Source organism: Trifolium pratense, linkage group LG7 (assembly GCF_020283565.1).
Source record: "Trifolium pratense cultivar HEN17-A07 linkage group LG7, ARS_RC_1.1, whole genome shotgun sequence".
NCBI classification, from domain to species: domain Eukaryota; kingdom Viridiplantae; phylum Streptophyta; class Magnoliopsida; order Fabales; family Fabaceae; genus Trifolium; species Trifolium pratense.
The window spans coordinates 24705849-24720437 of NC_060065.1; the positions used below are offsets into that span (position 1 = coordinate 24705849).

Here is a 14589-nt window from a genome sequence, read left to right on the forward strand (position 1 = left end):
CCTCCATCTTTATCTTTTTTTTGTAACAATTTGGTCCTTTATCTTTTATTTGTAACACTTTGGTCCTTTATCTTTTTTATTTGTAACACTTTAGTCCTTTTTTTGTAACACTTTGGTCCTTATCTTATTTATTTATAAAAAATAAAGGACTTAAATGTTACAAAAAAAAGATAAAGGACCAAAGTGTTACAAAAAAAAGATAAAGGACCAAAATGTTACAAAAAAATAAGATAAAGGACCTTCAATGTAATTTTGCCTATCTATAATCTTAATCTTAATACTATACATTTGAGGCTTATTTTCTAAGCTCTCATTTATTGTTCATTTTCAAATGCTTTGCTCACATTCATCCTCACACAACCATATTAAAAGCATACTTTAAAAAGGAAATATTTCAAATTCAAATAATAAAATTCCAAACATACAATTATAATTATAATTAGTATAATATAAATGAAATATAATAAATAAATCACAAATATATAACACATAAATAAATAAATTATATTATAAAATATTATATATTAAATTTCGTGAATAATCGATATTCAAAGTCAATTTATTTTTTTAATAAATTTAAGTAATAATTAACCAAATTTGTTTAAATATTATAAAAATATAACCAAGTTTAAATTAATAATATATATTTATATTTCAAATAAAGTACATATTTATGAAAGATTATGGAAGAAAAAAATTTATTCACAAATTTTTTTTTCATGATTTTTTTTTCTAATAAAAAACGAATTTAAATACTAATTTTCATATTTAAATTATTATTTTATTATTATTTCAAAAGAAAATAATTTTTAAATCGAAATTATTATTTGAAAATAATTTGTACATTAATAGCATTAAATTGACTTCAATATTTCGAGATTTTTGGCTTTTTTTGGCTTGCTTAGAAAGTTGTTATAATTTTACTACCTAAATTAAAATTTTCATTGTTGTCAAATTTTGCTTATAATAAAGTCATTGTTTGTGTCTTGATTCAAATTCAAATTTCGTATCACAGATTTATTCAATATATAAAAGGTAGTATAAATCATGTGCATAGAACATTCCTAAAATATAATATTATATGTTGATTTATTTTTATTAGGGTAATTTAAAAGGAAACATTTAATTTCAAGTGATTGATATTGAAAAAATAAAGAAAAAAATTAAAAACATATTCTAAAAATTGTAGTCGGTTTATATATTTTATATAAATAAATTATTTGTTAAATTATTTTTATAATTAAAAGTAATAATCACGAAATTATTTAAAAATTATAATAATTTTTTCAAAGTTAATTTTAGTATTGCATTATAAGCATTTAATTTTCATGAGATTTTTTGCTTCTTTCTAATGTTTGTGTGTTAAATATTAAATTTTCTACAAAAAATCATAAGATGACATTCACCAAAAAAGGAATCAATATATTTGTTATTAATCGGTTTAATTACATATTATGGATAAAGTTACTTATATACCCATGTTTTTCCCTATATAAATGGTCTTTGGTTGAACATTCAAATCACACATTTTCCATCTCTTTTCTCTTTAGCTATTTTCTTTGTATTATTTTCAATTTTTCTATTTTCAATTTTTCTATTATCGATATTCTTCTTAATCTATATATTCATCATTCTTTTCACTTTTTGCAGATGTGGAACCCAAAAGAAGAATATAAGTGATATGTGAACTAGGGTTAAGTGATTGTTAATCATAATATATGAGTTTTAAGTGATTGTTAATCTTTCTCACAAGTATGAATGTAAATTAATTTTAAAGGTGTATTGTGTATTTTTTTTATATATAGAAAAGATGTAATATTTCTACCGTAAATATTATTTTACAGCTTAAGCAATGTGTTGCTTTGGTTTGAAAGATTATGTTATTGCTTTAGTATAATTAACTTTCATCTTTTTATTTATTATGATTTTTCTTTAAGAGTCTCATACATATATATCATAAGAAAAATTATAAAACGATGTTGTCATGAAAATGTGTTGTGTATATATAATAAACTATAAAATATTTTATATGAATTTTCATGTTATAAAATGAATTTGTTTTTTTTTTTAATGAATTGAAATAAATAAGCGAAATAAAATTTAAAATATTTTATAGGAATTCTCATACAGGATGTAACAAAGTAAAAAAAATATATTGAATTGAAACAAATTATATTTTATATGAATTCAAACTAATTTATAAAAATAAATAAATTTTAAATATTTTATATGAATTTTCGTGCAATATATGTAACAAAGTAATGTTAAATAAAATTAAATAAATAAACGAATTTAATTATAAAAATATATAATATTAAATGTTTTCTTTGTTAATTTTTTTATAATTGAATGAATTTTTATTTTTCTCATACATAAATAACATTAAATTGATTCCATGAAATTATTGAATTCCATTTTTTGATCCGAAATTATTGGCTTCCTTTAATAGATTGAATATTGAATTTAATGAATAGATCCATCCCGCAGCAAAATATAACACAGAGGAAAGGCAGTAGAAGACAACAATGTTCACAACACGTTAAAAACAAAATATTTTCTGTCAACCTGTGCAATCGGTTACCCGGTAAAGAAAGAAAAGAATTTTAAGTTTCAATGCTCCATACGTATGACTTTCACTAAAAAAAGTCAAACATAACATTGCGTTTAATTTGCATACTTAAAAAAGAAATAATTCAAATTGTTATTATCACAAATTTGTTTTCCAATAATTTGAAAACTTGAATAAATTAATTATTTTTGGTTGCAGGAATTTTTTTAACAAAATACAAGTTTAATTTTTTGTGCTTTTTTTTAAAATATGTTTTTATTTTAAACAAAAATTATTATAGTAAGGAAATAAAATGAATGAATTTATTTGTTGTTGTTGTATATATATATATATATACATATATATAATCCTTTATGGTAAAATAAAATATGATTGTACCATATTAATTTTTTTTCCTATTTTGAAAATGTAGTATCCCGTCCAATGATCGACTATTTAAGGGGATCAATTCTACCGTTCACTTGTGGGGGTCAATTTAAAATTAGAGTTTTTTTTTTTTCTCCGAGAGGAATCAAACCTGAGCCCTTTGAGATGGGCATACTTCAAAGTCTCTAGCCAACATCATTATGTGAGTTTGTACTATATTAATTAATATTACTAAAGAAATACCGGAAACATTTATAATTTATGTGCAATTTTTTTATAATTTAGATATGATTTATATTTACTACCGGAAACCATCAACTACACACGCTTAAGATACCGTGCAAAGTTATTTTCTTAAATAAATTATTTTTTTTGTATAAAAGAAATTTCATTAATACCGGTAAAAAAATCTTTTATATAGAAAATAGAAATTTTAACATCATCACAAACTAAATGCATACTCACCATCATCTCTTTTGATATTTACTAGACCAATAAGAAAAAAATTCTAAATAAAAAATCAACAATGAATTAGTAGCAATCATTTGTGTATAATTTAATTTTTACAACGTCTATAATCAACAATGAATTATCTGTACTTTTCGTTTAAAACTTGAGGTTGACACAAAATCATTTGTTGGAGTTTTGAATTAGCACAAAAGAATAGTATGATATATGTCTATATACAACTATACTACCAAAAATTATACAACCACACTTTTTAGTACAATATACAAACTCGAAATAATTCATTCATGTTACTAACTCGACTCATCTTAAATTTTGAATTATTATAATCTTAATCTTAATCTTAATACTATACATTTGAGGCTTATTTTCTAAGCCTCATTTAATGCAAATTTTCAAATGCTTTGCTCACATTCATCCTCACATATTTGTATTTATTGCTCAATTTCAAATGTTTTGCTCACAATCATCCTACAATATTTGTATTGAATATAGATATTTTAAAAAGGAAATATGTTAACTAATTTTTTTTCCGAGATTTGTCACAGCATCTGTATTATGACCGAGATTTGTCACTAATTGTAGGATATACTATAAAACAGGAATATATGAGATTGCTCACTAATAATATGTAGTTTTTTTTTTCCGGAAATTGTTATTAATTATTTATATAATTTTTTTTTACACAAAAAATTCAAATAATCAAATATATAATAATATAATAATATATAAAAAGGAATTGATTATTTACATTCAATACAAATTGATATTGATAGGCATAATTTTTTTTTTCGGCAATTGATTATTCTATATATTGACATTCATATATTTGTCCATTTAATTTAATTTAATTTTTTTTTTCCGGAAATTTGTCACAACATCTGTATTATATTGATAGACATAATATATAGTTTTTTTTTCGGAAATTGTTATTAATTATTTATATAATTTTTTTTTACACAAAAAATTCAAATAATCAAATATATAATAATAATAATATATAAAAAGGGAATTGATTATTTACATTCAATACAAATTGATATTGATCGGCAAATATGTAATTATGTTTATAAAAAGTAATATTAATGTGGTGATCCTATTTCATAGCAATCAAAGCTGTCAAATTGTGGCACAATAGTATTAAAAAGGAAATATGTGGGGAAGATTGTTGCTTATAGTTTTTATGCTTTTTTTTTTTGAATCGCAAATATGTGGGGATGGTATGGATAAAGTCATTGTTTGTGTCTTGATTCAAATCATGTGCATAAAACATTCCTAAATTTTTATTAGGGTAATTTAAAAGGAAACATTTAATTTGACCAAATTACTCATATGTCCTTTTTTCACTATATATAGGACCTTAATCTCAACCCTAAAACTCATCATTTCTCAATTCTCTTCTCTTTAGTTATAGTTATATCTCTTTGTTTATTTTCATTGTTTTTTATTTACTTGAATTTTTAAGAAAATGCCTCCAAAATATAATTATATTTCTGAAATTTCTCCATCCAAAGAAACATGGAATGTATTGGTTAGAATTGTTCGCATGTGGTTTGTTAAAGATATGAATAGAGATGTGCTGCCATATTCTTTAGAAATGATTTTGATGGATAAGAAGGTTTATTCACATCTTGATTTTCAATTTATTTTTTAAATTTTTTAAGCAATCATATCTATTTTTTTTTTTTTTTGTGTGTATTCTAGGGTGAAAAGATCCATGCAACAGTTCGAAGAACATTAATTTACAAATATGAAAAGGAACTCACTGAGGGCCATGTGTATTCCATAAGCAACTTTAGTGTTGCCACTAATGTGGGATCATATAGAACCACCAATCATGCCTATAAAATTAATTTTCAATTTGGAACTAAAATCAAAAAATTTGATGACAAGTTGATACCTGCTAATATATACATGATCAGTGAACCTCATAAGATTTTTAATGATAACTATGATACCGATTATTTGATAGGTTTGTCTATAATATATACTTAGCATAAAATTAAATAAACTTTCGTTTGTCTATAAAACTAAGACTTTCGTTTGTCAATTATTTATTTATTTTTTTAATAAATAAATAATGTAAAGTACTCCAAATTTTTAACCCAATACATCAAGTTTTTTTCTTTTATTTTTATTTATATTTTGGGATGGAGAGAGTAACTTATTAATCTTTATGTTTTGTTTAGTTATCGATTTAAGTGTATTCTACGTGGCCATTATGTGGACAAGCTGATTAATTTTTTAAAGTCTGATGCATCCGACAGTACATGTGTTGTATTGCTTTTTGGAAGGATGAATTTTTGGAAAGGTATCACATAACCCTCACCGTGTAATTTTAATAAGGCTTCGATGCTTAAACAAAATTCAACATAACTAAATTATAATTCAGGTATACCTACTGTTCAGAATTTCGGACAATATACAAGGGTGTTATTCAATCCAAATATTGATGCCGCTGCAGAATTGAAGCAAAGGTTTATAGTTTTCTCCTATTTACAGTATATACACGGAGTAGTTTGGAATGCATTTTATGTTCACTTAATAAAATATGTCTTTTATATCTATAGAATGCTGGACAGAACAATTTCTAAGCCTCATTCGATATATGCAATAAATGAAACTACAAAAGCACATGTATTGGATCAGTGGGTGTACAAAACAATTAGACATACTCTATCAACCCTTGGTTTATGTGCAATGGTAACCATTACTGATATTGATTTGTTTGTCTATTTTCATTTTAGATTTATGAAGTTGTACCTAAGTTGTCACAATTAAATATTGCAGGGGTCGGTGTACGCTATATTGGGCAAAGTAGAACATTTGGAACCTAACTGCGATTGGTGGTATTTATCCTGTGTATGCAATACCAAAGTGATTCCTTATGATAATATGTATTATTGTCAAACATGCAGTAGACGTGTTTTAATTGTTAGTCAAGGGTAAACATTTATTTTTTAAAATTTATATCAAAAGAAAATGTGTTTATTTATGGGTCATTCTAATATATCTAATGAAAGCATATATTAAGTTTAATTTAATAGTACTTTATGCTCATAAAATACAAAAATTTTAATATGAGATGTGTGAGCTCATGTAGCACAAATCCGTTATTACTTTAAATGAGATTCACCGTTTGATGATATATTTTTGTTAATGGTGTCAATAAATCGTAAGTTTGATTTCCTAAAATTTGACCATTAGTTTAGATATCACGAAAAGAAATTATATGAGTTATTTGATTTTCTAAAAATCGACCATTATTTTTTATCATGCGTTTTTTGTTACTCTATTCATCATAATTTTTATTTATGTTGTAAACAAAAATAAGTAAATTTTTAAAGGTTTGCCCCCGTGCTTGGCACGGTTATCATACTAGTACTATACATTTGAGGCTTATTTTCTAAGCTCTCATTTATTGTTCATTTTCAAATGCTTTGCTCACATTCATCTTCACACAACCATATTAAAAGCATACTTTAAAAAGGAAATATTTCAAATTCAAATAATAAAATTCCAAACATACAATTATAATTATAATTAGTATAATATAAATGAAATATAATAAATAAATCACAAATATATAACACATAAATAAATAAATTATATTATAAAATATTATATATTAAATTTCGTGAATAATCGATATTCAAAGTCAATTTATTTTTTTAATAAATTTAAGTAATAATTAACCAAATTTGTTTAAATATTATAAAAATATAACCAAGTTTAAATTAATAATATATATTTATATTTCAAATAAAGTACATATTTATGAAAGATTATGGAAGAAAAAAATTTATTCACAAATTTTTTTTTCATGATTTTTTTTTCTAATAAAAAACGAATTTAAATACTAATTTTCATATTTAAATTATTATTTTATTATTATTTCAAAAGAAAATAATTTTTAAATCGAAATTATTATTTGAAAATAATTTGTACATTAATAGCATTAAATTGACTTCAATATTTCGAGATTTTTGGCTTTTTTTGGCTTGCTTAGAAAGTTGTTATAATTTTACTACCTAAATTAAAATTTTCATTGTTGTCAAATTTTGCTTATAATAAAGTCATTGTTTGTGTCTTGATTCAAATTCAAATTTCGTATCACAGATTTATTCAATATATAAAAGGTAGTATAAATCATGTGCATAGAACATTCCTAAAATATAATATTATATGTTGATTTATTTTTATTAGGGTAATTTAAAAGGAAACATTTAATTTCAAGTGATTGATATTGAAAAAATAAAGAAAAAAATTAAAAACATATTCTAAAAATTGTAGTCGGTTTATATATTTTATATAAATAAATTATTTGTTAAATTATTTTTATAATTAAAAGTAATAATCACGAAATTATTTAAAAATTATAATAATTTTTTCAAAGTTAATTTTAGTATTGCATTATAAGCATTTAATTTTCATGAGATTTTTTGCTTCTTTCTAATGTTTGTGTGTTAAATATTAAATTTTCTACAAAAAATCATAAGATGACATTCACCAAAAAAGGAATCAATATATTTGTTATTAATCGGTTTAATTACATATTATGGATAAAGTTACTTATATACCCATGTTTTTTCCCTATATAAATGGTCTTTGGTTGAACATTCAAATCACACATTTTCCATCTCTTTTCTCTTTAGCTATTTTCTTTGTATTATTTTCAATTTTTCTATTTTCAATTTTTCTATTATCGATATTCTTCTTAATCTATATATTCATCATTCTTTTCACTTTTTGCAGATGTGGAACCCAAAAGAAGAATATAAGTGATATGTGAACTAGGGTTAAGTGATTGTTAATCATAATATATGAGTTTTAAGTGATTGTTAATCTTTCTCACAAGTATGAATGTAAATTAATTTTAAAGGTGTATTGTGTATTTTTTTTATATATAGAAAAGATGTAATATTTCTACCGTAAATATTATTTTACAGCTTAAGCAATGTGTTGCTTTGGTTTGAAAGATTATGTTATTGCTTTAGTATAATTAACTTTCATCTTTTTATTTATTATGATTTTTCTTTAAGAGTCTTATACATATATATCATAAGAAAAATTATAAAACGATGTTGTCATGAAAATGTGTTGTGTATATATAATAAACTATAAAATATTTTATATGAATTTTCATGTTATAAAATGAATTTGTTTTTTTTTTTAATGAATTGAAATAAATAAGCGAAATAAAATTTAAAATATTTTATAGGAATTCTCATACAGGATGTAACAAAGTAAAAAAAATATATTGAATTGAAACAAATTATATTTTATATGAATTCAAACTAATTTATAAAAATAAATAAATTTTAAATATTTTATATGAATTTTCGTGCAATATATGTAACAAAGTAATGTTAAATAAAATTAAATAAATAAACGAATTTAATTATAAAAATATATAATATTAAATGTTTTCTTTGTTAATTTTTTTATAATTGAATGAATTTTTATTTTTCTCATACATAAATAACATTAAATTGATTCCATGAAATTATTGAATTCCATTTTTTGATCCGAAATTATTGGCTTCCTTTAATAGATTGAATATTGAATTTAATGAATAGATCCATCCCGCAGCAAAATATAACACAGAGGAAAGGCAGTAGAAGACAACAATGTTCACAACACGTTAAAAACAAAATATTTTCTGTCAACCTGTGCAATCGGTTACCCGGTAAAGAAAGAAAAGAATTTTAAGTTTCAATGCTCCATACGTATGACTTTCACTAAAAAAAGTCAAACATAACATTGCGTTTAATTTGCATACTTAAAAAAGAAATAATTCAAATTGTTATTATCACAAATTTGTTTTCCAATAATTTGAAAACTTGAATAAATTAATTATTTTTGGTTGCAGGAATTTTTTTAACAAAATACAAGTTTAATTTTTTGTGCTTTTTTTTAAAATATGTTTTTATTTTAAACAAAAATTATTATAGTAAGGAAATAAAATGAATGAATTTATTTGTTGTTGTTGTATATATATATATATACATATATATAATCCTTTATGGTAAAATAAAATATGATTGTACCATATTAATTTTTTTTCCTATTTTGAAAATGTAGTATCCCGTCCAATGATCGACTATTTAAGGGGATCAATTCTACCGTTCACTTGTGGGGGTCAATTTAAAATTAGAGTTTTTTTTTTTTTCTCCGAGAGGAATCAAACCTGAGCCCTTTGAGATGGGCACACTTCAAAGTCTCTAGCCAACATCATTATGTGAGTTTGTACTATATTAATTAATATTACTAAAGAAATACCGGAAACATTTATAATTTATGTGCAATTTTTTTATAATTTAGATATGATTTATATTTACTACCGGAAACCATCAACTACACACGCTTAAGATACCGTGCAAAGTTATTTTCTTAAATAAATTATTTTTTTTTGTATAAAAGAAATTTCATTAATACCGGTAAAAAAATCTTTTATATAGAAAATAGAAATTTTAACATCATCACAAACTAAATGCATACTCACCATCATCTCTTTTGATATTTACTAGACCAATAAGAAAAAAATTCTAAATAAAAAATCAACAATGAATTAGTAGCAATCATTTGTGTATAATTTAATTTTTACAACGTCTATAATCAACAATGAATTATCTGTACTTTTCGTTTAAAACTTGAGGTTGACACAAAATCATTTGTTGGAGTTTTGAATTAGCACAAAAGAATAGTATGATATATGTCTATATACAACTATACTACCAAAAATTATACAACCACACTTTTTAGTACAATATACAAACTCGAAATAATTCATTCATGTTACTAACTCGACTCATCTTAAATTTTGAATTATTATAATCTTAATCTTAATCTTAATCTTAATACTATACATTTGAGGCTTATTTTCTAAGCCTCATTTAATGCAAATTTTCAAATGCTTTGCTCACATTCATCCTCACATATTTGTATTTATTGCTCAATTTCAAATGTTTTGCTCACAATCATCCTACAATATTTGTATTGAATATAGATATTTTAAAAAGGAAATATGTTAACTAATTTTTTTTCCGAGATTTGTCACAGCATCTGTATTATGACCGAGATTTGTCACTAATTGTAGGATATACTATAAAACAGGAATATATGAGATTGCTCACTAATAATATGTAGTTTTTTTTTTCCGGAAATTGTTATTAATTATTTATATAATTTTTTTTTACACAAAAAATTCAAATAATCAAATATATAATAATATAATAATATATAAAAAGGAATTGATTATTTACATTCAATACAAATTGATATTGATAGGCATAATTTTTTTTTTCGGCAATTGATTATTCTATATATTGACATTCATATATTTGTCCATTTAATTTAATTTAATTTTTTTTTCCGGAAATTTGTCACAACATCTGTATTATATTGATAGACATAATATATAGTTTTTTTTTCGGAAATTGTTATTAATTATTTATATAATTTTTTTTTACACAAAAAATTCAAATAATCAAATATATAATAATAATAATATATAAAAAGGGAATTGATTATTTACATTCAATACAAATTGATATTGATCGGCAAATATGTAATTATGTTTATAAAAAGTAATATTAATGTGGTGATCCTATTTCATAGCAATCAAAGCTGTCAAATTGTGGCACAATAGTATTAAAAAGGAAATATGTGGGGAAGATTGTTGCTTATAGTTTTTATGCTTTTTTTTTTGGATCGCAAATATGTGGGGATGGTATGGATAAAGTCATTGTTTGTGTCTTGATTCAAATCATGTGCATAAAACATTCCTAAATTTTTATTAGGGTAATTTAAAAGGAAACATTTAATTTGACCAAATTACTCATATGTCCTTTTTTCACTATATATAGGACCTTAATCTCAACCCTAAAACTCATCATTTCTCAATTCTCTTCTCTTTAGTTATAGTTATATCTCTTTGTTTATTTTCATTGTTTTTTATTTACTTGAATTTTTAAGAAAATGCCTCCAAAATATAATTATATTTCTGAAATTTCTCCATCCAAAGAAACATGGAATGTATTGGTTAGAATTGTTCGCATGTGGTTTGTTAAAGATATGAATAGAGATGTGCTGCCATATTCTTTAGAAATGGTTTTGATGGATAAGAAGGTTTATTCACATCTTGATTTTCAATTTATTTTTTAAATTTTTTAAGCAATCATATCTAATTTTTTTTTTTTTTGTGTATTCTAGGGTGAAAAGATCCATGCAACAGTTCGAAGAACATTAATTTACAAATATGAAAAGGAACTCACTGAGGGCCATGTGTATTCCATAAGCAACTTTAGTGTTGCCACTAATGTGGGATCATATAGAACCACCAATCATGCCTATAAAATTAATTTTCAATTTGGAACTAAAATCAAAAAATTTGATGACAAGTTGATACCTGCTAATATATACATGATCAGTGAACCTCATAAGATTTTTAATGATAACTATGATACCGATTATTTGATAGGTTTGTCTATAATATATACTTAGCATAAAATTAAATAAACTTTCGTTTGTCTATAAAACTAAGACTTTCGTTTGTCAATTATTTATTTATTTTTTTAATAAATAAATAATGTAAAGTACTCCAAATTTTTAACCCAATACATCAAGTTTTTTTCTTTTATTTTTATTTATATTTTGGGATGGAGAGAGTAACTTATTAATCTTTATGTTTTGTTTAGTTATCGATTTAAGTGTATTCTACGTGGCCATTATGTGGACAAGCTGATTAATTTTTTAAAGTCTGATGCATCCGACAGTACATGTGTTGTATTGCTTTTTGGAAGGATGAATTTTTGGAAAGGTATCACATAACCCTCACCGTGTAATTTTAATAAGGCTTCGATGCTTAAACAAAATTCAACATAACTAAATTATAATTCAGGTATACCTACTGTTCAGAATTTCGGACAATATACAAGGGTGTTATTCAATCCAAATATTGATGCCGCTGCAGAATTGAAGCAAAGGTTTATAGTTTTCTCCTATTTACAGTATATACACGGAGTAGTTTGGAATGCATTTTATGTTCACTTAATAAAATATGTCTTTTATATCTATAGAATGCTGGACAGAACAATTTCTAAGCCTCATTCGATATATGCAATAAATGAAACTACAAAAGCACATGTATTGGATCAGTGGGTGTACAAAACAATTAGACATACTCTATCAACCCTTGGTTTATGTGCAATGGTAACCATTACTGATATTGATTTGTTTGTCTATTTTCATTTTAGATTTATGAAGTTGTACCTAAGTTGTCACAATTAAATATTGCAGGGGTCGGTGTACGCTATATTGGGCAAAGTAGAACATTTGGAACCTAACTGCGATTGGTGGTATTTATCCTGTGTATGCAATACCAAAGTGATTCCTTATGATAATATGTATTATTGTCAAACATGCAGTAGACGTGTTTTAATTGTTAGTCAAGGGTAAACATTTATTTTTTAAAATTTATATCAAAAGAAAATGTGTTTATTTATGGGTCATTCTAATATATCTAATGAAAGCATATATTAAGTTTAATTTAATAGTACTTTATGCTCATAAAATACAAAAATTTTAATATGAGATGTGTGAGCTCATGTAGCACAAATCCGTTATTACTTTAAATGAGATTCACCGTTTGATGATATATTTTTGTTAATGGTGTCAATAAATCGTAAGTTTGATTTCCTAAAATTTGACCATTAGTTTAGATATCACGAAAAGAAATTATATGAGTTATTTGATTTTCTAAAAATCGACCATTATTTTTTATCATGCGTTTTTTGTTACTCTATTCATCATAATTTTTATTTATGTTGTAAACAAAAATAAGTAAATTTTTAAAGGTTTGCCCCCGTGCTTGGCACGGGTATCATACTAGTATGTAATAAGCCAGACTTATTTGTCTTTCTCTCTCCTCTCCTCTCCTCATTCAACCTCATTCCTCACATTTAATGTTGATATACATTCAAATTCAATAGTTGTCCAATTACTTTGAAAAATGACCATAATTACTTTGAAAAATAATAGCTGTCCAATTTTTTCCATAAACATTCCCCCGTGCTGTCCAATTTTTTCCATAAACATTCAATTTTTTATAATAAAATGGAATATGCCTTATATTCTTTTTTTTAAAACAATAATATTCTAATATGCCTTATTTCAAAAAGGAATGAAATATGCCTTATATTAAATTGCCTACTTAAAAAGGAAATAATTCATAATGAAATAATTCTAATTAATTAAAATATTCGATTTAAAAATAATAATAAAAATATTTCATTTATTATTATTTCAACTTCAAATATTTTATTTTTTGACTAACTTCAAATAATTTTAAAAACCAATTTTTATTTATTTATTTATTTATTTATGTGGATGAAATGATTTAAACAAAATGAAAAAACGTGAAAATAATATTTTATATTTTTTTAAAATGAATCATGGCTTGACCAAAAAAAAAAAAGAATCATGGAATTTTCTTTTTTGAAAAATATGTGATAATATATGAATGTTTTTGATTGTTGATGAATCATGTAATTTATTATTTTGACTAATTGGTCATATTTGTTATTAATGATTTTAATTTCATATTAAAGACAAAATTATTCATATCTCCATTTTTTTTCTCTGTATATATATATTGTCTTTGTGTGAATACTACAACTCACAATTTTTCAAATCTTTTCTTTTGGTTATTTCTCTTAGTTATTTTCATTGTTATTTATTTACTTGAATTACTTGAATTTTTAATTTATTCTCTCTTTTATCAATCATATTTGTTGTATTTATAATTTTCTTCAACTTTTTCTTCTTTATTCTATTATTTTGTTGATCATTCTCTCTTCTTCTATTTTTCAGGAATGTGATCATAAAGAAAGATATGGAACACGAGAAACAAAGTTGTTTTCATGGGTGAATGCAAGAATATTGAGAACATTTTGTGGGGCCTCAAATTAACTTCTTAATTTGGATGCTAATAGTGTTTATTCTTTTGCTTGATAGTGTAATAATCATATTAGTTGTCTTCATTGTTAATCATTTGTTGTAATGGGTTGAAGTACCTCTTCCTGCATCTTATTTTGATTTTGCCTATAAAAAAAAAAACTAAACCAAATTTGTTGTCAAATATTAATTAATGCTACGGTCACACTCTCTAACACACTCCAATAAAA

At 23.4% G+C, this 14589-nt stretch overlaps 2 protein-coding genes across 2 annotated transcripts; both read left to right on the plus strand.

Annotated features, from left to right (window-relative positions):
- The first annotated feature begins 5489 nt into the window (after positions 1-5489).
- LOC123896109 lies at positions 5490-6352 on the plus strand. Its single transcript, XM_045946542.1, has 4 exons — positions 5490-5714; positions 5796-5880; positions 5974-6106; positions 6194-6352. Exons 1-4 carry the CDS (start codon positions 5699-5701, stop codon positions 6350-6352), a joined length of 393 nt encoding a protein of 130 aa, XP_045802498.1. The 5' UTR covers positions 5490-5698.
- Positions 6353-11999: 5647 nt separating this feature from the next.
- Positions 12000-12862, plus strand: LOC123896110. The gene is made up of 4 exons (XM_045946543.1): positions 12000-12224; positions 12306-12390; positions 12484-12616; positions 12704-12862. Exons 1-4 carry the CDS (start codon positions 12209-12211, stop codon positions 12860-12862), a joined length of 393 nt encoding a protein of 130 aa, XP_045802499.1. The 5' UTR covers positions 12000-12208.
- Positions 12863-14589: the final 1727 nt, after the last annotated feature.